Genomic DNA, 27,051 nt, shown 5'->3' with positions numbered 1-27,051 from the left:
CATGCTGTCTTTTTAAGTCTTTAGCATTAAATGGGGAATAAGAACCTAGGTATTTTATTTTCTTTTTGAAAGCAATGTGTTTTTAACATGTTTCATATATAGATGCTTTATATGGAAAATTTTGCTTATTTCTTATGCATATTATTGACTATAATGTCAGTTCCTTCACTACTTAACATTGATTAGATTTCTGGAACAAGTACATTGAGAATAATTAGCAATAAACCTATCAAATGATGACTACCTCAAAATCGTGTCACTTAGGTTGGGTTTGGCTCGATATAAAATGTTTTTTGAGTATAAAATTCTATTAGGTGAAAATATTTTTTAGAAAGAAAAATATTTTCAATTGTTTGATTGTGTTATAGAAAATACCTAGAAAATGGTTTTCAGTATTTGGTTTGCATGTAAAATTATTTTTGGAAAATATGTATATAATCTAGCAAATACACTAGTGTAAAATGGTTGTAGGGAAAATAAAAGTGTAAAACAATTTACACTTCACCCACTCTTATTTTATGGTCAAACTGATCGTATATTCCGGTTCACCCAAACATCTGTGGAGTGTAAAAAATATTTTCTGTATATGTTTTTTACCCGAAACAAACATATCCTTAATAAATGGTGTTCCCATTTTATAAAAGAATGCTTAACCCTGTCATATACTCTTGTATTGCTTAACCATTCAATACTGGAGGAAAATTTTAGAGATGGATCATTTTTACAAGACTCAACTGATGAAGAAATATAAGACTTACTCAAGCCACTAACGGAGCTTTTATTGTGATATTCATTGATGAAAGTAGGTACGATATATACTATTTAATAGCTTTTGTTGGGCTCACCCAATAGTTTCAGGAATATAAAGTTTGTTCTTGATGTTGTTCTAATAGTTTTGTTTTTGTTTTTTTTTTGTAATATTCAATAATATATGCATGCCTATATCAGGCTAGAATCAGTTTTATAATATACATAATCATATAGTCATCATTTCATTCCATTACTATGTTGGAAAAGTAAGCGCCCAAGTATTTTCTTGGTTTCATCAGTTTTGATAAACTAATATTGAGTTTAGAAATGGTAATGGAGTGAGCCGGGATCAGATAATGGATGTCCCATCCCATCTCCCTTTCCAGGATGAGACGGGATGAAGAAAATTCATCGCATCTAATAAGGTGACTATGAAATTGATGAGATAAGGGTGAGATAGAAAGAGAGAGGTCAGAGGGGCAGGTATGAATTGTTGAGAAAGAGAAGTGTTTTGGGAAATGTATAAAAATATTGAATTATATATATACACGCACATTCATGTACTCGGATGGGGTGGAGTGGACAAGATGGATTGAATGGGCAGAATATTTTGTGCCTTTCTTAATCGAACTATTATATTACATACAATGACACAAACATCATGGTATATATGTTATACGAGGAATTATATATTCACACTAATATAAATGAGGAGAAACTTCAAATTTGTCTAATTATTATGATAATTGAAAATTATGTTATAACAACAAAATATGATTTACCAATTAAAGGAACCTCCATCACCATAAGTACGAGGTGGAGGATGATGTGGAAGATGTGACTGGAGTTTAAATCCCCTTAGGCCCTCACTGTCTTACTTTATTAATATGTTGTAGTCTAATTAACTGGCATTCCATCTTTAATGTGGCTTGAGAATGTATTTTTGATTCAATTAGTGTACATATGAGTGAGTTAATTTATAATACCAATGAAATATGAGTTTAAATTTTTTCAATAGTTCGAGTTACAATGTTAGCAACATATTGTAATTATTTCTATAAAAAAAAATCTATTTGAATGTCTTACTTTATTAATAGGTTATAGTCTAATTAGCATCCCATCTTTGACATTTTTTTTTTTAACGTTTTGAATGGAATTGTCCATGGTTCAAATCTCATATCTCCTAATTATTGAATTGTATATATATAAATTGATAAGGGTATTATTTTGGTTACTAAATTTTACTAATTAAAAGTTTGCTTCTCGTTCTTAAACTTAAAAAAAATTCTTTTTTTCATTTCTAAAATTTTTATTTAAAAAAAAATTTCAATGGTTTAGAGACAAAAATAATTATAAAAAAGAATTTTTTCCAATAGTTTAAAGATGAAAAACAAATTTTTGGTAAAATTTAAAAACATAAATAAAAAATTTACAATAGTTTAGGGATGAACTTTTCAATAGTTTAGGGACAAAAAATGAACTCTTTAAAGTTTAAAAATAAAAAACAAACTTTTGGTAAAATTTAGTGACCAAAATAGTATTTCAAATAATCACTAATTAGACTAGTTTAATTTAATTTGAGATGAGTCGCTTGGACAAGAGAAGCCACTTTGACTTCATTTTTATTTATTTATTTATTTATTTTTATACAAGATAGAATTCTACTCTAGCCTAATCTAAATGTATATGTGTGTGAAGCTCCTTCCTGAAGACTTAAACCCCGGCCCTTACCCCCCACACCCCACAAGCACTTATACTTGTGGAATGACCATCGCACCAAGGGTGTGCGGTGGTCACTTTGACTTCATTTTGAATACAAAGAAGCGGCTTCAACATCAGCTGTTTTCTTTGACCAAAACATCGCCAAAGTATACTTCATTTACTTTGCAAATGGCATCATTCGCTTGGAATCTAGTGGAATCTAGTTGATAAATATTTATAATTCCTTAAATTAAGCATTCTTTATCTAGAAATATATTATCCCGTCCGAGACAATATAAGAATGTTTGTGGGTTAATTAATGGACCTATGTCTTACGTTTAGATTTACTTAATTTGCAAATCAAGCTTTAGCAGCAGTTGCAATTCCCACATTAATTATAATTATCTTTGAATTTTCACATACATTCATGGACCACATATACATATCAAGATCGAAACAAGTCACAACTAAACCAAAAATATAAGGAAACATGCAATTTTTTTTATTCTTTATCTGTTTAAATATTCGAGGTCCAATGCCACAAAGTTCATATTGAAAGACATACTAGGTAAAGGTACAATACAAAAAAGGTCCAAGATACAAATCATGGTCCATATATAGATATCAAAATGGAAACAAGTCACAACTAAACCAAAATTAAAGGAAACATGCAAAGTTTTTATTCTTATTTTCTTAAATATTCAAGGTCCTAGGCTACGAAGTTCATGTTGAAAGTCATATCTGGCACAGCTTCAAAAAGGGTCCAAAAGCTGTTGCTTCTACTCGTCTTTTTGGTGCTACATAAATCTCTTTTTCAGTGACTCCATCTCTTTCTTCAGCGCCACATATTCAGCTGCAACAAACAAATCCATTACTCTAGAGTTTACAAGAAACTGTTGCATCGTGACAATTATTAATGATTTTATAAATCGAATATATGTATCATTTCTCTGAGTGAGATAATATACCATCTTTATAAGCTTTCTCAATCTCCAGAAGTTCCAGCATCTCCCTTATTTTTTGGTTCTCCTCTCTCATAATCATGTGCTGAATCTCATAGTAGGTGACCTGTGGTGCCAAGAAGGATATCTTCGCCTGTATGTACGAACCCAAAAAAAATAAGATTAATGTTACAGAGAAATCACACTAATAGAATCGAATATTGAATAGCACACACTGACGCACTAAAGAAATATAAGTACGTACCTTCTCATTTTCTATTTCTCTCTCGAGTGCCTCGATGTACTCTATCTTCCGAAGCCGGGATCTCTGGGCGGACTCTCTATTAGCAAGCAGGCTACAAAACAAACTAATTAAATCTTCTTTAGCTTGGTTCATCTATAACAATATTCTTTGCATTTATCCCAAAGATATTTCATTGTATAGCCCTTTTTTTTTCATAAAGGGAGAGATAGAAATTAAAAAGGTGTAAGTTGAGGACAATGGCCATTTTATAATAATTATCTTATGCATCTAATATATATATATTTTCGTTCTCACAGTGCACAGATTTTATATGATTATGGGACTAACGGAAGATGTATATATATATATACACAAATGTATTAGCAAGCAGGCTACAAAACAAATTAATTAATCTTCTTTAGCTTGGTTCATCTATAACAATATTCTTTGCATTTATCCCAAGGATATTTCATTGTATAACCCTTTTTTTTTCATTAAGGGGGAGATAGAAATTAACAAGATGTAAGTTGAGGGCAATTGACATGTTATAATAATTATCTTATGCATTTAATATATATATATATATATATTTTTGTTCTCACAATGCACGGATTTTATATAATTATGGGACTAACGGAAGATGTATATATATATATATATATATATATCTCGGATAAATAAGATCTCTTTTTGCAGGATATAGATTAATGATATCTTATAAAAAGAATGATAGAATGCAAAACAACCGTCTCATCTTCTTGGGGTTCATGCCTGGATCGATTTTACGATCCCATTTGTGATGGTAAGCAGCAGTACTAGACTCGCACTTGGTTGAATCATTGACAACAAGGGGCACATCATCTTCTATGCTTTTGTTCTTGTCTGATGGCAGTGGAGATTTCTTAGGTGCATTGAAATGACTACACTCTTGGACACCGGTAGTAGACAGATCAGCCTTTTCAGCACTGAAACTTTTACCAAGACCGAGCTCAAAGTTAATTGCTTTCAGTAGTGAAGCAAGTGCTGAATCACTAGCTGATCGACGATGCCCAAGACGTAGAGTTTTAGCCTGTGAATTCAGGTTCAAGCCCTCCATGTTGATGCATGGAGATGAAGAGCTTTTCTTATGTTTCGGCATTTGAGAATTCTCCATTATAAAATCAACCTGCAAGGCAAACCAAAACTAAAGTCAGAATATGCTTCTCACATATAATAATTATGAAGAAGGAGAAAACCTTCTAAAGGCATAACATTCACAGCCCCACCTTGAGAAAAGCTGAATGAGAGAGCAGTATTTTGCTTGTGTTTCTAAGGCTTGCTTGACCCTTCAGTTATATAGGAGTTTCAATCAGGAGATAAGCCATGCTCAGAGTGCCCCAAATATGGTTAGTTAGGTTAGCCCATTGAATAGCATCTGGAATACATGGTAAGTATATCTTGAACAAGAAGGTACACCTTGGCTGCCTAAATTGTGTCATAAGTAATAAATCCTATTTTAAGTCATACCAACTTCAATCTTGTACATATAATTTGTTAATATTGCTCTCAAAACTTAGATTGTCATAAGTTGATATTATTAAGAAGGTAGTTCTTCATTACCTAGATAATTAGGAGGAGTTAATTTAACAAGGCTAAGGTGAAGATGAAGACCTTTGCTTACATCTTATGTGCATAATTTTGATGCATGCATGCTGAATTACTAATTGTTGTACTAGTAGTTCTAGTCCAAAATATTAAATCATTTGTTTAATATAAGATTATTCTAGTAATATTATTCTTTTTTTATCATGGACACATTGTAAAACATAGAGCTGAATGGTAAAGATGTATTTTTATTTTTATTTTTTTTACAAAAAGATGTAGCCATAATAAAAAATTGAAGGGTAAACATGTATTTTACCAAAAAAAAAAAAAAAGTAATGACATAACCATATTTATTATAATAATATAAAACTGAATAATAAAGAAGTAGCCATTTACGACATTATGCTTACGTGTAAAAAGATAAGGCCGAACCACATTAATTCCTTCTTAATTATAATAACTAGTCGCTAACCCGTGCAATGCACGGAAAAACTATTAGAAAATAATAAAGTATGCATATATTAAAAGATAATTTAAGTTCATGTGTGCTTGCAAGGGATATATTAAAAGCCTTATCTTTGAGACAAAGAACTGATGTAAACAAACTAACCTTACATAAAACAAATTAAAAAAAAAAAAAAAAAACATAAAACTGATGTCACGGGAAATTCAGCCACATAGTAGTAATATATAAATCTCTTAAAACCTAAACCTAAACCTAAACCTAAACCTAAACCTAAACTTAAACTTAAGGACTAAATATTTATGCGCCTTCTCTTGCTTTCCTGATGTATTTGGTTAAAAACATAAAACTGATGTCATGGGAAATTCAGTCACATAGTAGTAATATATAAATCTCTTAAAACCTAAACCTAAACTAAACCTAAACATAAGGACTAAATATATAAACAAACTAACCTTACAAAAGCTGAACTTTATAAGCTAAAATCTATACCGTGAGTTGTAGATCTTGAATGCTATACCGTGCGTTTAGGGCTTCCTACATCTGGAGAGAGAGAGAGAGTTTGCAGAAACCAAAGAAAATCTCTCTATAGCTTAAGAAACACAATATACTAAAATCAAAGAGATAAAATTTTCAAAGAACAAAATATTATAGATAATTTAAAAGAATTTTGGTTTAATTCTTGAATACCGCAACTCCATGAAATTCATACTAATAATAATATTTTATGATAGCGCAGTTAGAATTTTGGTTTAATTCTTGAACACTGAATTGGAAATTGATTATATGAATATTCAATGGTGAACAAAGTACTATGTATTAATTAATATATAAACAAAACTAACCTTACAAAAGCTGAACTTTATAAGCTAAAATCTATACTGTGCATTGTAGATCTTGAATGCTTTAGGGCTTCCTACGTCTGGAGTTTGCAGAAACCGTGGCTTTATATTTCTTAACTTGAGGGGGGGTAAGGTTGCTAGGGTTTTGTAGATCTTGAATGCTTTAGGGCTTCCTACGTCTGGAGAGAGAGAGAGTTTACAGAAACTGTAGCTTTAGATTTCTTAACTTGAGAGAGGGGTAAGGTTGCTAGGATTTTGAGGGGTTATAATTTTTATTTATTTTTTATTTTTTAAATATTGTGCTGACATGGAAAATTGTGGTGTCAGCAAAGGCTTCGGTTATATATATATATATAGATAATAATAATAGTTTTTTATTTTAAACCATTCAACCACTTTTGGGTTACACATAATTTAGTAAATGTATCAAACTTGAAATAAATAAAAAATAAAAAATTCTATGATGTAAATTAGACAAAAAAAAAAAACCAATTATTTGTCTATAATTCTGAAATCTAAAATATCACTGTTTGGAATAATGAATTTGTACTCTAGTATGTACTTTTAATTTTGTTTAGCAAGTGGTGCCATAGGTAGGGTTTCCAAATAATATGAGAAATGTTGTTCTTGCTTAGCAAAAAAAATTATATTACCATAAAATTTCTTAACATCTAAGAAAAGGACTTTCTCTCTCCCCTCCAGTCTTTTTTGGAAATGATATTTCCTTCATAAGCATTATAAATACATCCCCGCACTTAAACCCTGTTAAATCTTCTAACAGAATATTCGTTTTTTAAAAAACATTACTATAAATGAACTAACTATACTATTAACCATGGTTAGATATAACCATTACTAAGGAGAGAGAGAGAGAGCTGTATATGAAAAAAAAAAAAGTCAACTCATATTTTTTGAGAAAATGTCTTTTTTTTTTTTTTTTTTTTTAGCCCTTAAATCTTACATTTTCTCTTTTACACAAACAAATACTCTTCCATTCATTTCTCAATCTTTTTCGAGAACCTTCATCTTTCCTTTTTTCCTCCGTGGCTAATTTTCTCATTTTAGACCTTCAATCTCACTTAGTAGTTCAAGGACACAATATATGCTTCCATCTCCCTCTGTCAGGATCGCACCTATGATCTCCCATCGCATTTAGCTATCAGTGAACTTGACAGTAATTTTGTCATCCAAAAGCCCTAACAATTAAGGCTAAATCGGCTATTGCATATTTGAGATTTAGGTTGAGAATATAATTAAGGGTGCTTATGTTTTTTTTTGGTATAGAAGTATATGCTATATATCTGTGATATTCCTTTTAACCAGCATCTCCAATGAAATTGAAGAGTACTTCCAATGTTGTATATATTTTTCTTCACATTTTTCATAATTATTTATTTATTTTATCTCTTTTCCATGTATTTGTTCCTTTTTGTCACCGAATTATTCAATTATTGTTTGATTTTGATTGATCTCAACTTGTTTAATTTTGGTTATTCCAACTTTAATCTTTACTTGATATAGATTATAGCTCTAAAAATTTAGGTTTTTTTTTTTTTTATTGACCTGATTTCATTGTATACATAATTTATATTAAATTAAAATATTATAGATGCAAATACAGACAATATAACTTTGAGACGAGATTCTCAAATATGAATATTTTAAATGTTAGATCTATTGCTAATATTGACTATTGAGTAGATTGAATATTTTTCACATGTTAATAATAATTTTCATATTAATTATTTACTTATTTTTTTCATCTAACTTTAGTTTATGTTTTATTCTTCTTGTTCAACAATTTCTAGAATTATTTCTACAACAAATTGAAGTAATCCTAAAAATTGGAATCATCCACCACTACAAGAAATTTGGCTATTTTCAACGGTTGAAAACGTTGAAAATAGTACTATAAACCGTCGAAAATATTCAACGGTTGAAATGACCGTCGAGAACCATCATTAAAAACTATGTTGAGAATGTTTTTCTACTGCCTATGCAACCGTTGAAAAAATTGTTATACTTTTATCGTCGGTTAATAAATGTCGAAGTATGGGTATCTTGAGATAGATTTCAACGGTTTGCAAACGTTGAAATAAGCATTTTCTTTATAAAAAAAAAATTGGATGCACTCTTCAACATTGATCAAAATTTAATAGTCTAATTCAAAATATAAACATAAACATAATTGTGCAATTCCAAATTGAATTACAACAGTCAATAAACTACTCTTTTAACGCAATGAAACAAACTGTACAAATCAACACAACTCAACTACTCTGCTTATTGCCATTTACATTCTTAAATTTGAAATAGGAATCACTACATGCTACACAAAATATTTGTTGAATAGTACACTTAAAATCCTCGTACACTAAACCTGTTGTACAAATCTAACAAATCTAAATAAGCCAATGGTGACCTTGGATGTAGTGGCAGCAGAGATTGTACCGAAGAAGAACTACGCAACTAAGTAGGAGTAACCATTAGCACACAAACTACAATATGTTTTATCTAGTAAATTGACCTCAACAGATCTCTCTTTTAAGTACTTGAACCTTGGCCATTTCTTAGAGCTTGCCATATAAATTTGGATATGCCGGTGGTGAGCTTGGATGTGGTGGCAGCAGAGATGGCACTGAAGAAGAAGTACCCAACTAAGCTGGAGTAACCATTATGACACAAACTACAAAATGTTTTATCTAGTAACATACCCAACAATTGAGAAGGATATTAGATGAGATATTGTTTATACATAAAGGGCCCACCTGGAACTGTTTAGCACATAAACATCTTTCTCATAAGATATTGTACATTTCTATGAAATCTTTAAACAAGGGAATTGCAGATATGGAGCATAGCCATAAGAGTGCAACATGAAAGTCATCAACATTGGTGACCTAAGCAATTTCCCATAAGCAACCTACTTACATAATTTATGGTCATGTCAGTCAAGGAAATAATAATAATAAAAGGATTGGAAATACCACCTTTATCATATTCTTGTGACTTGCCCATAGTTAGCTTGTAACAGAAAGAACTATTGGCATAGAAATTGAGATGCCCCCTGTGATGAATCCCATATATGACAATGATTTCTATTACCAGCCCAATGGCAACTGAGCAAATACAGAAATTTCCTATTGCAGTTATGACCTGAATGATCAAGGCAAATGGTAACTTATCAAATACCCAAACATTGACAGATTCTCACAGAACAAGTGCAAAACTCTTTCACATTGTTACCTATCATTGCCCCATTACCTCCAAGCAGAAGAGATGAAATTGTTTAGAAATATTATAGCTCTAAACATTCTACTAGCCTTTGAGATTCTAAGTGAATGTTTCATCCAAAATAATATATTGAAATTACCTGCTGAAAATTAGTGAGCATACAAAATAACTGAGAAAGCAAAAGTTCCAGTAAATCTAATTTTACTAGAATCCACTTCTAAATTTTGAGACACTTTTTTTTTTTTTTTTTAAGAGAACCATGGTTTTATATCAACCTTACAGAGGCATTGATTAGCCAAATCATCAATCCCAACACTAAGCCCTTGACCCATCAAACTTTTGATCCATGTAATGGTGATCAGGCTAAAATTAAAACCAAAATCTTTTCTTTCTTCGCTAATCCAAAAAAAAAAAAAAAAAAAAAAACTTTTTTGATATGACTATATTGTTACCATGCAACAATTAGAGCTGTCACTACTAAATAAGCGAAATACAAACAGCGTAAAAATTTTGATATATAGAAAAAGGGTCTTCTAAGAACCTCAATTTACTGAGGATGAACTCAAGCACCCATCATCCTTAAGCTTCAAGATCAACTTCTAAAGCCTTTAACTTGAATTTTGTACATTCACCAGAGTTCCAGATCTACATACCAGCAATTTTATACTCATTCAAGCCATTTTATAATTTATACTTATTCAAGCATTTGAATTTGAAAGATATATACAACTAGTAGCTTCTAAGGATGACATATATACTAGACAAATTGCACCTCATATTTTTTATTTTTTATACAAGTCAAATTGTACCCCTTCTTAAATATTGGATTTAAAGAAACTTCTTGTCTTTTTTCTTGAACATGATGCCAATATTTTAAATCTATATTATGTGACCAATGAGAAATCCAACAACGTAGATTTGAAACTTAAAGAACAAGTTGATTTGTAACAAAGTACAATTTCAAAAATCATTAGAATGAGCTGAGTAAGAGCATCATGATAGGCTAAAATTAAAACAATCATTCAAAATAAATAAATAAAAATTTTTAAATCCAGAATCATGCACCTCAATCTCAGTATTAAAAATAAATAAAGAAAAACTATCAAACTGGTGATTTTACCAAGTTTGATCACCTCATCACCATAAAATCCAATTTAAGCCCTAATTTTCATGTAAGCCTTAATTTTCACCAATCTATTCTTCTCACAACCAAGTTTGGCATAGCATTTCGAATTCAATGCTCTGTTCAAGAAAAAATTCAAACAAAAACCACAGAATTCAAAATTCTCCAAGTGCTTTAGGTTCTCAATCAAATACAGAGACTCTCAAACATTAAAAAAAAAAAAAAAAGAAATAGAACTACAAAACACAAATAGATAAAGAAAATCACTTATCGAAGCCTCAAGATTTGAGAAATTTTCCATCCGAACAGCCAAAATCGAAGGAAATCGATCTACCAAACGGGAAAAATGGAATTAGGTTTTTCTCAGAGAGAGAGAGAGAGAGGAGGAGAGAGGAGAGTGTTAGAGGGAGAGGGAGAGAAACAAATGCCACTGTGAAAAAAGAAAAACCTTTGCATTTGTAGGGCTGTGTGAGAATTAGAGAAAGAATTTTAGAGAGAGAGGGATAGAAAGTGAGAATCCTTTGACTTGTAGCTTCCTGGTGTTACTGATTTTCTACATTTACAAAACTGTTGATAAAATATCTAATTATTTTTTCTACATTTATCACCCAGTTGATAAAATTTTTCCCAATTTAAGTATTTTTAAACTCTTTTTACAGTGTTGAAAGTGAAATTTTAGAGGGAAAGAAAACACTGGGAAAGGGAGCCCCTTTATTTTTAACACTTACCTCAACAGTTGTGCATAATAGTTGAAATAAGTATATGCCAATTTCTTCAAATTTACTCCACGGTTGTGCATAACTGTAGAAAATTAAAGTTTCTATCAACAATTTTTAGTGACTGTGGATAAAAATATGTTGAAAAAAATCAAGCTGTTTGTAGTGCACGCCACAGATTTTTATAGGAAATTTTAAACCAAACAAGCTAGTAAATTAATATAAAATAGATAATATAAAGGAAACGCAAGGAGCCGGACTGTGACTCTGTGAGTGTTCATTACAAGAACATGAAAATATGATACAATGCATTCCTCACTAGCCAAAAGAAGAACAGGTTGGAAGGAATTCCAATTCAACATAAGAAAACATGTATAAAATGTGAGAGGAAAACAAGAGTACTGCAAAGCAGTCTTTGTTTTAGTCAAAGGAGGCATATCCATATTATGCTGAGCCAAAGTTTAAAATTTCATTAATGAAAACATTCCACGAAAGCACTATATTGTGGGCGAGTAGCTACCTTAAAAGGTTGAAATGGCTGTGGATTGCTTGAAAAGAAAATGGAAAAATGGAATGGTTGATAGTTAATTTAATAGAGTGAGAGTTCCTAAAATATACGTAACATGATCTTCCTTTGAATTACAGTGAACAATATTGAAAGTACTTACCACTTCTCTTTTATGTATTGAGTAAAAAGAATTAAGACTCAACCTTATGTTTTGAGAGAGAGAGAGAGAGAGCTTTGTAATAAGAAATGTTTTAGTAACAAAATTTATTAATTTGGTTGTGAAATTGATAAAAAGAAAAAGTCGATCTACTTTAGTAGTGCCAGAGTTTATGCCATAAACCATAAGTCGATGCAATGTAGATGTTGAAGTCATGCTGCTACACAAATTTGTTTTAAGTAAATTTTTTTTGTTATTGAATAAGAGATTTAAACTTTAAATCCCGCATATATTATAAACCAATTATCATGAAATGGATACTATATATCTTTTTGGCAATGAATCTAAAATGTAACTTGTGTTACGATATAATAACGGCTATGTTTTAAGTCTCATTGTCATTAAATCCCCTATACATCATAAACCAATTATCATGAAATGAATGCTATATAACTCTTTGGTAACGAACTTAAAATATAACTCGTGTAATAATATAATAACAGCTTTATACTCATGTTAAGGCACCGAAGTTTAAATAAATAAATAAAAAATAAAGCAACCCTCACCGTGGGGCTCGAACCCACGACCACAAGGTTAAGAGCCTTGCGCTCTACCAACTGAGCTAGACGGGCCTGTGGCAAGCTTGCGGCATTGCAACCTATACTGTACACTTCTACAGAAAGTCCGAACTAAACATGCTTTGGTAGCCACGGGCCCACAACCCACAAGTGGCGCCTTAAGGTGCTAATGTTAAAAACTAAAAAGGTTTGAATGGCTACATAAAATTAGCGCCCACCGTGGGGCTCGAACCCACGACCACAAGGTTAAGAGCCTTGCGCTCTACCAACTGAGCTAGACGGGCTCACGCTGAAATTTGCCTACAATCTTGTATAGGTACAAAAAACCAAAAAAGAAAAAAAGAGAAAAATACAGGAGGAGGTGGGAAAAACAAACAAAATATTAAGAAAGCTTCGGTTGACTTGAGAAGAAAATCATTTTAGAACAATTTTTTTATTCATCGCTTTGACAATCTGTTCTAAAGCCAATCAAATTCTTATCAAAATTGAGAGGTGCATTGTGAAATGTTTTTTGAAAAATCATTTTCAACGTTTTCAAGTGTTTAGCATGATATAAAATCCTGATAAAACTGAAAATATTTTTGATTGACCAAAAAAAAATTGTAATTTTGAGAGACGCAAAATGTGTTGCGGACCAAAAAAGCCTAAAACATTTTCCCTTTTCCAAAATGCCTTCAACCTCTCCATACACGGTAGCTCAAAACCAGGTTGAGTTTGTGTCCAGTGACTAGTTCTACTGAACACATTGAGATACGGATAAATGTTCGTATCCTAGTGTGTCCAATGGAATTAAGGGTCTAGTTTCTAGCTCTGCTGCTTAACCACTAAGTGTTTTATTTATTTATTTATTATTTTTAGTGTGTTTTTGATGTGTAGGTTGCTGCTTGGTAAGAATAAAATTATTTAAAGGGCTGCGTTGTTTGTTTTAGGTAAAATTAGTTGATTGAGTTTAATTACTTTTAGGATTACTATTAGTAATTTTTATTGTTGGGCTAATATTTTTGGACTTCTATATTTTGTTTTAGATTTTAAATCTATAATTTTTTTTTATGACCTTTGAAAGGAGGAATATGCAGTAGTTACAATTTTTTATTTATTTTTTATTTTTTTATTTTTTTATGCTTAAAATAGTCAATAATATTGTTAAGGGGGTTAAATGGTAATTTTATAGAAAAAAATTGCTAAACTTATTACCTATGTCTAAAAAAAAAAAAAAAAAAAGTACTGGGAGGGCCATTGCCCCCAAGGTCTAAGTCTACCTCTGTCCTTGTTTAAAGGTCTTTGCCCTTTGTTCTAGTTTTTAGTAAGATCATAGTTGTTCGTGGTGGTGGATGTGTTGGATGGTTGGTCTTGGAATTTGGGTAGGTTAGGGTTGCCAAGAGAAATTTTTAGGTGCATTTTCAAATGAGTCAAATATTTGAAAATATTTTCTAAAGTATTTTCAAAAACACAAAAAAGTTAGAAAACTAACTCGTTTTCTTAAAAATGTTTTATGTTGAAATAAATATAGTCTTAATTAATTTGCATATATGGCTTCAAACATGTTTGAAGTCAAACATTTTGCTAAAAGACATTGAGACAGCTATGCAATTGATTTCTCAATCAATAGTACGTAGCTTTGACAAAATAATTAAATAAACCCTGGAAAGGCAATTATATGAAAACAAGATAGCATGACATGATGTTTAATTCTAGTAGATGTCACTAATTAAGACCACAAGCATTTAAGTTCTAGTAAAAGTCATTATTTAAAACTAATTAATTTTTAACTAGTTTTAAACATAAAATTAATTAGTTTTAAATAATGACTTTAATTTTTATTAGAACTTAAATGCTTATATATATTTTTTAGGTAATTAATTAAGAGGAAAAATGAGTGGATAAGTCAATCTTTAATTATATTTTAGTTGTTGATTATCCTCAATGTTTTTTCTTTATTTAGTTATTTTGGATAGTTACAATGAAAAAGAGTGAATTTGAATTTTTGATGTGGATTGAGTTACATGTTTTTGGTATATGGATGGCTTTTATCCCCAACTCATGTGACTATGAGCATTTAGTACCAGCAGAAATCGTTTAGCCGTTGATACTAATGACAAGTCGTTGATGGCCCTTGACTATTGGGATAAAGCTTACCTAAACGGTTTGTCGTTTAGGTGTTCCTCATCGTTTCTTTCTTTATCCCATAAACCGAAATGAACTCTTTCTTTGGGTCGGGCTTTATCTATGGCGTTGGGCCCATATGGAAGTCGAGATTATAGATCTTTAATTGGATCAAGAGTTACCCAAGTTCACGCAAAATGGGCTTACAATGGCAACCTGTTAGTCTGTTACCCAAGTTCCAACATTACCTAGATTAGATTTATATCAATTATTACCCTTTTTTTTTTCTTTTTTCTTTTTTACATAAAACGGTGACATGTGACCCTTGGCAATACATAAAACAATGATATATATCATATTTTGTAATAAATATTCACTATAAGCTCTTTTAAATACTTCATCAATTTTTCTCCTTTTCTTTTTCTCTCAATGTTTTTTTCACATGCCAACAATAAATAAAAATTAAAAAAATTCCTTAAATGTACAATTTAAATTTCACCATTATCATAAATATTCATTTATAAACTCTTTTAAATATTCCATCAATTTTTTCCTAGTAAATATTAAAAACAGATAAATTGGTTAATTAGTATTAAAAAAACCCAAACATCTCAATTATTAATATAATTTACAACCATTCTAGTCAAATAAAGTAAAATCATTACAACCAAAATGAGAAAAAAAAAATCCTTAGTTCTATTCATAATATATACACTTGTCAAAAGGAGAATCATTTTGTGCATTCAATTTTTATTTTTATTTTTATTTTTTATATATTTTTATGGAGTACAGGAACGGACCAAGGTGAAGGCCCGGCTCCTCTAGCCAAAAAAAGAAGAAGCCATATTTATTTATTTATTTATTTATTTTTTAGTTGGGCTCCCTCTCTTCGAAAACCTTAACCCCCCATTAGTCAGCCTAGCTTAACTCAACCCAACCCAAGCCATTTTAATTCTATATGGATGTTTATTTGAAGTTTTTAAATTTTTTTTTCCCACTTATACTTCGGCCTTCTAGATTGAAATTCTGAGGTCATCCCTGTGTAAGTGTGTGAAATAGTGGGGCCCTCTTTTCACGTATACGGCTTTATTTAGATTATTTCTATTTTATTTTTTATTTTTTATCCAGTGGAGAATCTTTCTAAAAAAATATCTTTGGCAAAACGCAATTCGTCGAAGGGATAAAATAGAAAGAAGAGAAAGAAAGGGGAGTTTTGTGTTTTTTGGTCTTTCTTTCAATCTAGATAAGAGAATAGGGAAACCACTAAAAAAATAAAAGTTAGATAAAGAAGTTTTAGTAAGAACTAGCACATATATATTAATTAAGTATTATACAATAAGAGAACTCCTAATAAAATTTAAATATTAAAAAAATATATAAATACACAAGCTATATATATTTGTTACAAACTTATGATAATATTTTATATTATCATCTTTTTTGGATAATATTTTTTATTTTATTTTATATTATCATCACTTATGCTATAAGAATTTACAAAATCTAGGTATGCAAACTAGAAATTCATCTATAATAGGTCAAAATGCACAAAAAAGAAGAAGAAGCCCCTTAAGGTTTAAGTCAATTGCAAATAGATTCTCTGTCCTATGAATTTTATGTTATTGATTCCTAAACTATGCAAAAATGACACATTCATCTTAATTCCGTCAATTTTGACAGTGAAAATTACCATATGTATCAAGTGCTACTTTATTATAAAATATTCATTTTTAATAAAAATACTTAAAGCTAGAATTTACTAAAGCAGTCCATAAACTAGAACTTTGTTTAATTATTGTGGGAGACTTGCTCGTAAGAACTTTCGAAATTATACCATTATAGCTTTATCTCTTTTAAGTTTATTCCCCCATTACCAGCAGTTAGAAAAAAATATAATACTCCTAATTTTTCACTCTATTAAGTTATCTTGCAAAAACTTGCTTGAAATTGTTGGTTTAGATTATGCAGTTCAAAGTTTTGGGTATATACTAGCAGTAGTATTATGGGAATGCAGGTCAGGTGGCTCAATTTGAAACCCCCGAAATTTATTAAAAAAAAAAATCCTTCCTTACAAGTTCAAAATACTGAAGAATATGCTATGCCAATTAGCTTGTTGGCTGATTACATATAAAGATGCATATTAATTGGATGTGAATGACAAAGAGATCATGATTACTGTAAAAAAAATAATAAACAATGCTTTTAAAATTTATTTAAAAAAAAAAACCCAGAAATCTAAGCTATATATATATATACATGGATTCCAGATGATTCTCCTTTAAAATGTTGATTACTCTTATTAAAACGCCATGAATAACTAAAAGGTTTGGAAAAGAAATTATTCAACAAAAATAAAATAAAAGAAACTGGGAAAACAAGATTAAGGAGTCATAAACAAAGTGTGAGAGATAGACCAGATAGCATCCCCACTTTTTTGGAAGAATTATTCGAATTATATTAGTATAAATCTCTCTCCTGTCTCTAGCAGAAGCAATATGACTAATCTTGAAACAATAAAACTTACCGAGAATTAATAGATATAGGCATATGGCACAGCAACTTATACACACAAAACACATCCCTAAGTAACAATTATTGTCTAAACACAGAGTGCACATACTGCTATGCCTAAACTAAACACCGGTGAGTAAGCATTGGGAGAAATCATCCTTCACAATATTTTTTCATGATAATTAGCCAGCAATCAACTGACAAAACTTGTGATTGAAGCAACACCGTTTTTCTCAAGTTCGAAGATTACTGTTGGACCAATCATAACATATCATTTCAGCAATTGCGAAAAATGTTATCCTAACATTACTTGACACCGGTGAATAAATTCTTGCCACTCCTCAAGTTGTTGCTGCAATTTTGATCGGAACTGACCGATTGAGCTCTGGCTCGCCAAGCTTGGTGGGCAGATCATCCTGAGGTCGCTTTACATACAGAAGGAACAGTAGAAAGACAAGAAACAATGCAAAAACCAGAACAAAAACAAGCATCATTATCTGACCATGGAGAGCAAACTCGGGGTCATCAGAGAAGAGAAGCTCATCCCTCTGAGGATTGTTAGGTGCCATGAAAGGTGATAATTGAGCACTAGCCATAGAAATGTGATTGTTGGGAAAATGGTGGAGCTAGCTGCTTAAAGAGCTGAGCCTGTGTAAAGTAATATAATTCTCTTGCTAAATGGTGATGATTGCTGGTTCGATGTGATGTTTCTACATGTAGCAGCCAATAGCTAAGGACATGGGCCACTTGCCCCCAATCAGTCACATGTAGCGTGGACATCAAAAGAACAAGGCGGGTGAATAAGACAATCAATGACGGTCTAGCTTTTATGTCTATTCTTAATTAAGATGCAGTGAGAACATTCATTCATGCTCATTAATATGAAAATTGAAAAGGAAAGAGATGTATACAGCTTAGATGTGTGACATATTATAAATCTAGAACAGTCAAATTGGAAAGCGGTCCTTCCTACATAAAGCCATTAAGTTTTGCAAATTGGCATCCAATTATGCGAATATTGGTCTGCAAGAAGACACAATGCTACCATTCTGGCATTTAGCCAAAGGACTCTACCATGCGGAGAGTCGATGTCTGTTTGGCATACAAGTAGAGTTTTAACTTTTAATTATAGAATTTAACTTATTTATTTTTTTATAATTCGATAGTTGGAGAGATGAGATTTAATTAAGAAATGTTTTAACTGAAAACACCCGGCTGTGTTGCGCCAATAATATGTCACAAAACTGTTGTCTTGGCAGTAAAATTTTGGAAGGAGAGGTATTTTGTGATATAGAATTTTAACGGTGACATATTAGTGCTTAATCTTAAATTTGTTTTTGTATGCTCTAATTAACTCAATTAGTAAAACCTTCTATCATCAAATAAAACATTTACTATAGGTTGAAATTTTTATTGTATTAAAGAGAAACTTTAAATTTTTCTTCAACTTCCGACTTAGAGCTATTCAGCAAAATCATCATTCCTATCAAAAGAGCAAACTCCTAAACCCGTTTAACCCCACTTTAAAACAGAACCAAACTGACCGTTATTGTAAAGGCTTTGTACTAAAAAATAAATTGGATTCATTAATAAAGTCAAAATTTAATTTATAAAATGAATAATGATAAGTGTCTATAATAATTACAAGAATCAAATGATTTATATAAGAAAAGAAAGCTTGATAGATAATAATGTTTGTCTGTCTCGTCCCATTCATACGAGAGCATCAGTTTAATTAGATGCCGCCATCCCCATATCTAGCAAATATGAACACAGAAAAGGGGAAAAACTACAGATAAATGTTGCTTAAAATAATGAAATAATGATTAATTTTACTATTATATTATGAGAGATATTGATTTGTCCATCTATTATAATTTAATGAAAAGACATCAGGGATGGGCCAGAACTTTTGGATTTTTATCAGTTTAGGCACGACTTCTTGTCATCAATCCATGCTTTATCTTATGATTGGAGCAGATTTGTTCTACAAATTTCACAATTTAAATGACCTGAGTATTGAAACAGTTTGACAAATGACAAAGGTTTGTGTTATGGGGTCAAATCAATTCCCGACATTTACGAAATGCACACAAAAATACAATCATTATATATATAATAATTGAGGATAAAGATTAGGTTCAGTGCATGTAGTGCACTGAGATGGTGACATGTGTTTAAAAGTAAACACGTGTTATAATCTCATCGGCTCTAATGCAATTAGACACTGGACCCAAACCTCACTCTATAATTAAAAGCATGGATTGATGATAATTGAGAAGTAGTTCCAAAACTAAAAACGTCTTATCATTTTATCAATCTTGGTACAATTTTAGGATAAGTTATATTTTAAACCCTATAGTGCAGGGGTGTAACAAATTAAATTTTATAGTTTCAAAAATAATAAATTAAGTATTAATATTTCAAAAAAATAATATATTCAATCCTATAATTTTAAAAATAATAAGTTAAATCTAAAATTAAAATAAATAAATAAATTAAACCTCACCTATTTTAGTGAAATTGGGTCGTATTTAAATTCTTTAAGTATAGATTACTAATTTTCTTCTAAAAAAAGTATAAATTACTAATTTAAAAATATAAGAACTGATTTTAGCATATATTACTATTTCTTCTCCTCCTAATCCTACAACCAAATAAAGGGTGAGAGAACCTGATATCAAAGACAGACTCAGGATTTCAAGTTAGGAAGTGAAGTGAAAAAAAAAAAAAAAAAAACCTTCAAAAAAGCATTTTTATAGTATCAACAAATTATTAACCAAAACAAATATGCAAAATTATTGTTTCTTAATACATTAAGATGCATTTATCTACCAACAAAGACAAAAGACACAAAACACCATATATTGGTTTTTATTTTGTTAATTATTTTGTTTTGTTTTTTAATAAAATTTGTTATGTTTTGGGTTGAGGATTTACATAGGTTTGGTTGGACTAGGCTGGAGTAGGCTAATGATTTTGGAGGGGAGGAAGCCAAGCTATTTGAAAGAGGGGCCTAAATATATATATTTTTTATACTTAAAATATACCTATTAATTATTATTTTTTTTTCCGTAAGGAAAGTTGGGATTTAAAAAAAAAAATCTTATTTCTTACATTTTATTAAAAAATTTGTTCATAATTATTAAAAAAAAAAAAAAAACTACATAAACTACATCCTTTTGAGGTGTTTAGTGGCAGATTTTAAAAAGTACTTGACAGAAGAATCAAGTTAGCATTAGACCTAAAATTAAAGAACGAAAATGACAATTTACTCAAATTATTTTTTTTTAAAGTACAATTTGAATTTTAGCCTAAACAAAACATAGGTATTCACAATGAATTCCCCGTATTAAGATTTTTGATCTTTTAAATAAGTCTGAATATGGATGTATGCACAACGTCATGGTTGAGTTAGCAACTACTAGACACTGCTCCAGTTGCTTTTGTACTCAGAATAACGATAAAATACACTCCAATAATCTTTAGGATTCTGTAGACACCGTATATATAAATGTGCATTCACAATTTAATATCACTGCCTCATTGGACAAAAAATAAATTGACCCACATCCTTTTTTTGGAGAGAAATGAACCACATGCTTGAGAGTTTGCCTACAAAGGACAATTTGGGTTCGAAATGCTTCTCTCTCATTAACGACTGTAATAAAACATTAGGTAAATTCCATTCACAAACTTTGAGGTTTAACCTAATACCAATCAGGTTTAAAACTTTTCAAAGTAGACCAATTTGATCCTTAAGGCCAACTTAGTCCCTAAAACATTTGAGAAAAATAACTGACTGAAACAGTTTTTAAGAACTAAGTAAGCTTTAAGAACTGAAATGGCAAGTTTTGAAAAATATTGAACCTAGTTGATATTAGCTGAAATCTTAGAATATGTTACTAAATCTACCCAAAAAAATTCAACGTTAACCACTGTACTCCAGCTCTGTAATTTAAAGTACCCCCACCAAAGGGATTGTCAGAATTTGAGCCTCACTCCAAGTTAGGAACCATCAGTGATGAGGGTGACCTGCATTTCATATGGTTGAAATAAGCATGCGTGATGGGCCAGAGGCTGTGAATTGTGAGCAAAACAACGAATTCTATGGCTAGAATTCAGTTTGATCATTGATGACTACGTATGCTGGGTCCTGTCACTTACATGAGCTCAAAGTTTGTCGTTATTTCTTCTTATGGAGTAAGATAACTAGGTAAGTATATGCTAATTAAGAGTATGTTTGGTTTCGTTTATTTTATTGAAACTAAAAACTTTTTATTGAAAATACTGTAAATAAAGGTAAAATTTAGTATAGTAGGATCTATGAATAGTACCAAAAAATTTAGTGGAACTCCTGAATAATAACAAAAATAAGTTGAATAGTAAAATAAATTGGCTTTTTAATTTTTGCCAAACACACACACTAAGCAATCATTTTTCTTCAATGATAAGTTATACTCTTGCAAAAAAATATAAGTTATACATTTACTTAGAATAATTTATTTCATATGTTTAAAATTTAACATGTATATCTTTGCTCTCATAATATATGGGCCTCATAATTATGTCTCATAACAAGTGTTGTGAGAATGATTTTGAATTAGCCGAATGCATGTAATACAAATGACAAGGTTACTGGTTAGGATAGTCTTGAATGAGAGAAATTGAGTGCGATTATGAAATTACCATCATTAGTGGCAATAAAAAAACTGGTAGATCACAATTTATGTCTAACTTGAACTCTCAATTTAGACATCAAGGGATATATTGCTACAATTCTCTCAAATTGGGGTATTCAATTAAGCAAATTGATAGTTTGGGGGATTATCAATTGGATGAAGTTTTAATATAGAAAATTTTAATTCCCTCCCCCTACCCATCCCCCCTCCCCATTAAAATGCTTGCCAATGAATGTTAGATTAAGTGACATATGTGAAAATAAAAAAAATGTTGAGGTTGATAGTTCAAGGCCCAAGTGTACATGTTGGTATCTTGTGTTTATCCTGCATGCTATGGAATCACATAAAAATCTTTTTCTAGAGAGTAATACTACAAACACGACAATTTTTACAATAATTTAGTTGGCAAGTTTTATAGGTTCCCATTTGGGCTTATTTGTGACGTCACTTTATAATTTACCATTCTCAACTTGCCACCTTAGTAGTAGTAAAATATTTTGCAAAAATTTGGTGACCTTGGTCTTGCTTATTTTCCACATGTAAATATAACTTCATCATTAAAAAAACACATTCACACACAAAGTTTGGCACCATGCCATCTTTGTTTGCAAACGCGATAAAAGAATTTGTCGAATTGAGATAGGAAGGGTTCACCTAATAGGAAGATGCAGTCTAATCGATTGGACATGAGGGGCCATTGCCTAACTTTTTTTGTTTTGTTTTTTTTTTTTTTTTTTGATAATTCAATAATTAAGAGTAAAGAGATTTGAACCTTGGATGTCTCTGTTGAAAACATTTGAAGGTTTTAATCAGTTGATATACAAGGCTCCTAACACCATTAGATCATTCTTATAAAAGGTGCTAAAAATGCTAAATGCTATTTTTTAGCATTTTTAGCACCTCAAATGATAAAAACCCAACTACATCAAATATATCAAATCTTAAAAATTTTAAGCATTGAGCTATAGTAGAATCTCATTTTTGAGACCCTACTGTAGCAAGATGCTAGAATTTTTTAATATATTTTTTTTCTTTTTCTCTCTCCCACTCTCTTGTGTGCCGTGCGGCCCGTGTTTCTTATCCCCAAGCTTTCCTCTCTCTCTCTTTCTCCTTCACATCAGACTCAAGCTTTCCTCAGGTATATCAAACCATACCTCACCTCTCCTTCACCTTCCCTCTCTCTTCCAAATCTCTGTGAGCTATTTATTTCAATTCTTGCTTGTCTGAAAATTTTATTCTCTCCCTTTTTTTCTCTCTGACCTGTTCTTTTCTAAACAAAATTGGTCTTGATCTGTAGAAATTTGGTAAGTTAATTTGATCCACTGGTTTTTTTTTTTTTTAGCACAACTAAATGGACTTCTATATTGTTTGGAGCTATCTGTGATCTGGGTTTTTCTCAATTTCATTAAATCTAGGTACAAACAATGTGAAAATTTTCTGTTGTTGTTTATGGTTGCGGTGGATTTGGCTAGTGGCGGCGATGGTGGGTGGATGTGGAAGTTTTTTGTTTTTTGTTTCCTCTGCTATTGTTTGTGGTTGTGGTGGATCTGGCTAGTGGCGGCAATGGTGGGTGGATGTGGTGGTTGTGATATGGGTGGGTGGATATGGTGGCCGACGGCGTGGGTCGTGACAGCGAGACCGAGAGGGAGAGAGGATGAAAAAAAATAAAAACAAAAAAGGAATAAAAAATAATAAAGAAATAATATTTAAATGAAGTTGTAAAAATAAAAGTTTTAATGTTGAGTGTATTATAAAGTGAGATGTTAAATGCTAAAATTTTTAGAATGCTTGATGTGAATGCTCTTACTCAACCGAAGCACATAGAAAAAACTAAAAGTAGGGAAAAACTAGATCCATTAATTCAAAGTAATTGTACAAAATGAAATATAAAAATAACACTTTTTTTTCTATGATAAAATAAACCATAATATGTATGTATATAATTCAAAATAATAGGAGAAAGAGAATTAAAATCCATATTCCCAATGTCTATGAACTTTTAAGACTCTTGACCCTTCTAACCTGTATTAAAAACTTCTCTCTAGGTTAAAGCTCAAAGTTCTCTGTTACTTTGAATGGCTCCACCACTACAGGATTTGCAGGGTAATGTGTCTTATTTGACTGGTTTTGTCTCTGGCACCTAGCCAAGGACAGAGGAATCTCAGGCCCACAATTGATATTTCATGGATAGGCCCACAATTGGTACCAGCCACGTATATAAGATGATACAATGGATGGTAAAAGGGAAGGCAGTACAATGATTGCAGTGAATGGCCCATTTTGCTAAGGACATCTTCTTGGATTTTTATCGTCTGACAAAGGCTTCTTCTTGGCCCAACCATTTTTCTGAAAATTGCTCCAACAGAGCCCAATTTAAAAGGTCTCTTTTTGGAAACATGATTTGTTATTTCACAGACGTATATTATATGTGTCTTTTTTTTTTTTTTTAATAGGAATATATATATATATATATATATATGTGTGTGTGTGTGTGTGCGCGCGTGCGCGCGCGAGATTTAACTCAACTTATTTGGTCGATTAGAACCGCAGATTTTTTAGTACATCACATTCATGTATTACGATTTATGTGTCGGTAGAAAATTTGTGATGGAATTTTCAAGAGAAGGAAAAGGACTATATCATGTCCTACGGTTGGAAATGACAATTAAGGCCGCCTAACATGACAAATGAGATGAGGATGGGAGTTAAATCATTCCCTAAAACAAGTTTGGGGTGAGAGTGTGTATCGTGGGACTCTGCCAATTTATATGTAAAAGATTCTTTTTTAAAAATTTGTTTATAAGTTTTTTATATGGTGTGTGTGTATATATATATTCTTTAGATTTCAGATTTTAAATATGTAGGGACTCAATTCGTAATGACCCCAAGATGATATTGGGCTCGTACGTAAAGAGGGTCCAAATAATATCATTTGTAGAGCGTGGGTTTGAAAAACTAGGCCTTGGTCACCGGACGGTGGTTTGGGTGGCTCCGGTCAGTGAATCTCGTCCGAGGAGTTTGTGGAGCTTTGCGCTCTTATTATCCTCCTTTTTTCTAGGACTCCATGGCTTAGGGGACGGGTTGTCCCCCCCCTCTCACACTGCCTCTCTTTTCTTTTTATACTGGCGTTTACCCTCTCTCAAGCGTCCACGTGTAAGCTCAATTTTCTAGGGTTTTAAGACTTGTCCCATCAGCCCATACCTAGAGTGGTTGGGGGTGGTTGTAAAAGCTGAAGAGCATGATGAAGAGTATGGACCTGTCAGGCGCAAAGTTCTTTATTGCAGCATTGGCAGCCTTTTACTTGGGATGTTCCTGCACTGTGCTCACCCTTCCTTTTAGGGGCACTACGGAATGCCGAGCACGAGGTCATCCTCGGCCATATCCTTAGGCCGTTCTGGACTTCCACGGTGCATCCTCGGCATTATATCTCCTCGGTCCAGGCCTTGGGCCTCAATATAAAATGGGTCGGGGTCATAAATTCTCTGACCCCACAAAATATATGATGTTTTTCGGTTTTGTGTTATTGAATTTATATTTTTATGTTTAAGATTTAAATTGTTTATAATTTTTAATTGTTGTATTGTTATGTTTGAATTTTTTTTTTTTTAATAATGAAGCTTAGGAAAAATATAAATACTTTTTATTTCTTTTATCAATTATCATGAAAGTACTATGTAAGTATAAAATAAAATAAAAAAATTAAATATCTCCAATCTATATATATATATATATATGTGTAAAATCAAAGCTAAGAAAAAATCTAATTAGATTCTAAATTGGATTTCAATTGCAGTCAAATTTCACGCCACATGTCCTATCTAACTTTTTTTTTTTTTTTTTGAGTTTTTGTGCCAAGTGAATTATTCGGTACAAAAATTGAACAGTCTAAATTCAATTAGATTCTAAATTGAATTTCGATTGGAGTTCAATTTTGTGGTACGTATCCCATCTATTTTTTTTTAAAAAATTTTATGGCAAGTGAATTATTTAGTGCAAAAACTAAATAGTCTAAATCCAATTAGATTCTAAATATAAATATATATATATATATATATATGTATGTATGTATGTATGTATGTGAAGAGTATAAATCAAGGATGATGGATCCATTTAAATAGACCTAGCGGTACCAGACTAAGTGGACAGTCAGTCTCTATACATGGACGAATATGAGATACACGGACACGAGGTGGACGGATCCCAAGGCCACGTGACATCCATATGACTTAAGTGGCCTCCAAGGAATCCTAAATGGAAACAACTTGCGTCTTACGATTAACCATAATCAATAGAATTCTAATAGGAAAAGGATTTCATAATATACGTACATTTATGATGATCTTCCCCGTAAGAAAATACCTTCCTACGCAAGAAACGGAGGCTAATTCTACACCATTATAAAACCCAAGGCCCTCAGGAAAAAAGGTAGGCATAATTCTCCCAACTTTGGCACTCTAGAATTGTGAAAAGTTCTCTAACATAACATTCGAAGGGTCTCTGGCCAGTACCATACTGGTACTCTTCTAGGGTTTTTCTTTGTTTTTGTCTCATAGGTATTGTCTCGAGTACGTGAGTATTGTGTGGCTTATTGACGATTTTCGGCATCATCAGTATGTATGTAATGAGAAACCATTACATATTTTAAAAATCTATGACTTATAAAATGTGTAAATTGTAACTCTTTACACCAAGTATAATTTGAACTTATATACGTGTGTAATTGTGATTGTTTTTAATTGTACTTGTGCATATACACAGGATTATACACTAGTTAAAATTGCAACTAATGCTATTTTAGTGAAATAAAAAAATAAGTATCAAAACTTGTATCAAAATTCTTAGCAATTTTCTTTTTGAACCAAATCACCTAAAAAAAAAACTCCTACTTGGAGATTCTTAATAAGTTTTTGGGGG

The 27,051-nt window shown here is 31.3% G+C and overlaps 1 protein-coding gene, 1 long non-coding RNA gene and 2 other non-coding genes across 4 annotated transcripts; all 4 read right to left on the bottom strand.

Moving 5' to 3' along the window:
• Positions 1–3,248: 3,248 nt before the first annotated feature.
• LOC126691063 (basic leucine zipper 34-like) lies at positions 3,249–4,732 on the bottom strand. The gene is made up of 4 exons (XM_050386142.1): positions 4,383–4,732; positions 3,658–3,748; positions 3,420–3,546; positions 3,249–3,304 (listed from the first exon to the last, which is right to left on the bottom strand). The coding sequence occupies exons 1-4, from the start codon at positions 4,730–4,732 to the stop codon at positions 3,249–3,251; spliced, it is 624 nt and encodes a 207-aa protein (XP_050242099.1).
• Positions 4,733–8,790: 4,058 nt separating this feature from the next.
• Positions 8,791–10,173, bottom strand: LOC126692444 (uncharacterized). Its single transcript, XR_007645029.1, has 2 exons — positions 9,772–10,173; positions 8,791–9,681 (listed from the first exon to the last, which is right to left on the bottom strand). It is a non-coding gene; the product is annotated as an uncharacterized LOC126692444 (long non-coding RNA).
• Positions 10,174–12,822: 2,649 nt separating this feature from the next.
• Positions 12,823–12,894, bottom strand: TRNAK-CUU (transfer RNA lysine (anticodon CUU)). Its single transcript has one exon. It is a non-coding gene; the product is annotated as a tRNA-Lys (tRNA).
• Positions 12,895–13,052: 158 nt separating this feature from the next.
• TRNAK-CUU (transfer RNA lysine (anticodon CUU)) lies at positions 13,053–13,125 on the bottom strand. Its single transcript has one exon. It is a non-coding gene; the product is annotated as a tRNA-Lys (tRNA).
• Between the last annotated feature and the right edge of the window lie 13,926 nt (positions 13,126–27,051).

Source organism: Quercus robur, chromosome 7, assembly GCF_932294415.1.
Source record: "Quercus robur chromosome 7, dhQueRobu3.1, whole genome shotgun sequence".
NCBI lineage: Eukaryota > Viridiplantae > Streptophyta > Magnoliopsida > Fagales > Fagaceae > Quercus > Quercus robur.
Note: the sequence above shows the minus strand (reverse complement) of the source record. Positions and strands in the feature narration are given on the sequence as shown.